This window comes from Camelina sativa, chromosome 8 (assembly GCF_000633955.1).
Source record: "Camelina sativa cultivar DH55 chromosome 8, Cs, whole genome shotgun sequence".
NCBI lineage: Eukaryota > Viridiplantae > Streptophyta > Magnoliopsida > Brassicales > Brassicaceae > Camelina > Camelina sativa.
Window position 1 is genome coordinate 14,595,981 of NC_025692.1, and position 999 is coordinate 14,596,979.

The 999-nt window shown below is 35.1% G+C and overlaps 1 protein-coding gene across 3 annotated transcripts in view; it reads left to right on the forward strand.

The window, feature by feature from the left end:
* LOC104707172 overlaps nucleotides 1-999 on the forward strand; it is an 8,971-nt gene that overhangs the window by 2,256 nt on the left and 5,716 nt on the right. Inside the window, exons 1-3 of one of the 3 annotated variants that reach the window (XM_019228478.1) lie at nucleotides 419-578; nucleotides 705-792; nucleotides 878-988. In XM_019228478.1, the coding sequence (XP_019084023.1) occupies nucleotides 499-578; nucleotides 705-792; nucleotides 878-988 (279 nt within the window). In that variant the 5' untranslated portion in view covers nucleotides 419-498. Of the gene's footprint in view, nucleotides 1-418; nucleotides 579-704; nucleotides 793-877; nucleotides 989-999 lie in introns of those variants that run through there. The other 2 variants (XM_010423470.2, XM_010423471.2) reach the window with 2 other exon arrangements.

Below are 999 nucleotides of genomic sequence, written 5' to 3' on the forward strand. Positions count from 1 at the left end.
CCCTTTTTTTTTTTTTTTTTGTAGGAAACCCTCAAACATGTTCAAAACAGCTTAAGGACCCATTAAACGATTTAAAAATTTATATAACTTCCAGATATGTCGTAACACATTAGATTTTTCATCCAAATCCTTTACAAATGACGAAACTTTGTAGATGTTGACATTTACTTGGATTGATTGGTGTTTGGTTTTGCATAAGCAGTTCATATGTTTTGTTGCCTCACGGTCTCTTTCTAACGACACCTCTTACTCTTAAATATTTTCGAGCAGAGGAATGCAAGTTATAACCAGGATCCAAATTCAGGAGCCAGTTATCTCTCTGCAACGGCATCATCAACCCGGAAGAACAACGATATGAATGGATGGGCTTTGGTGGAGCATCCTAAGTACCCGCCACCACCTTCACAGTCCNTTTCCCAATTTGTCGCCGACCCTCTCTATCTCCGACCTTAAATCGCCGGTGATTCTCCCCGGGGAATATGTTTCTCGAATAAAACGATGATAAAACGATCCAGCAACTGCGCTATTTGCGATAATACTAATCGTGCTTGTATCTGTAGTGCTTGCGTTAATCATAGGTTTACATCGATTTCTCCATAGCTTTGTTCTCGATTTTTTTTTTCCGAATTCTGATAGTTTTTNTTTTTTTTTTTTTTTTTTTTTTTTTTTTTTTTTTTTTTTTTTTTTTTTTTAATTATCTACAGATTGATCGAGTATAACACTTTGTTGAAGTCACTCAAGACTCGAAGAGATACTTTACATTCAAGATTGAGTGAGCTATTAGAATCTAAGGTTTGGTTTTTGAGATTGTTCCAAGTTTCATCATCTCTTTTGTTCTGTTATATTTGATTTATGTTTTGGATTCGTATCTTTTTAGGGTAAAGCTGATGATCAGAAGAATTGGAGATTGATTCAAAACGAGAAGCTTTCAAAGTTGAAGAGTAGACTTAAGAGTAGTAAGGAATTAGTGAATCAAGGGAAGGTTAAGATTGAAAGAGG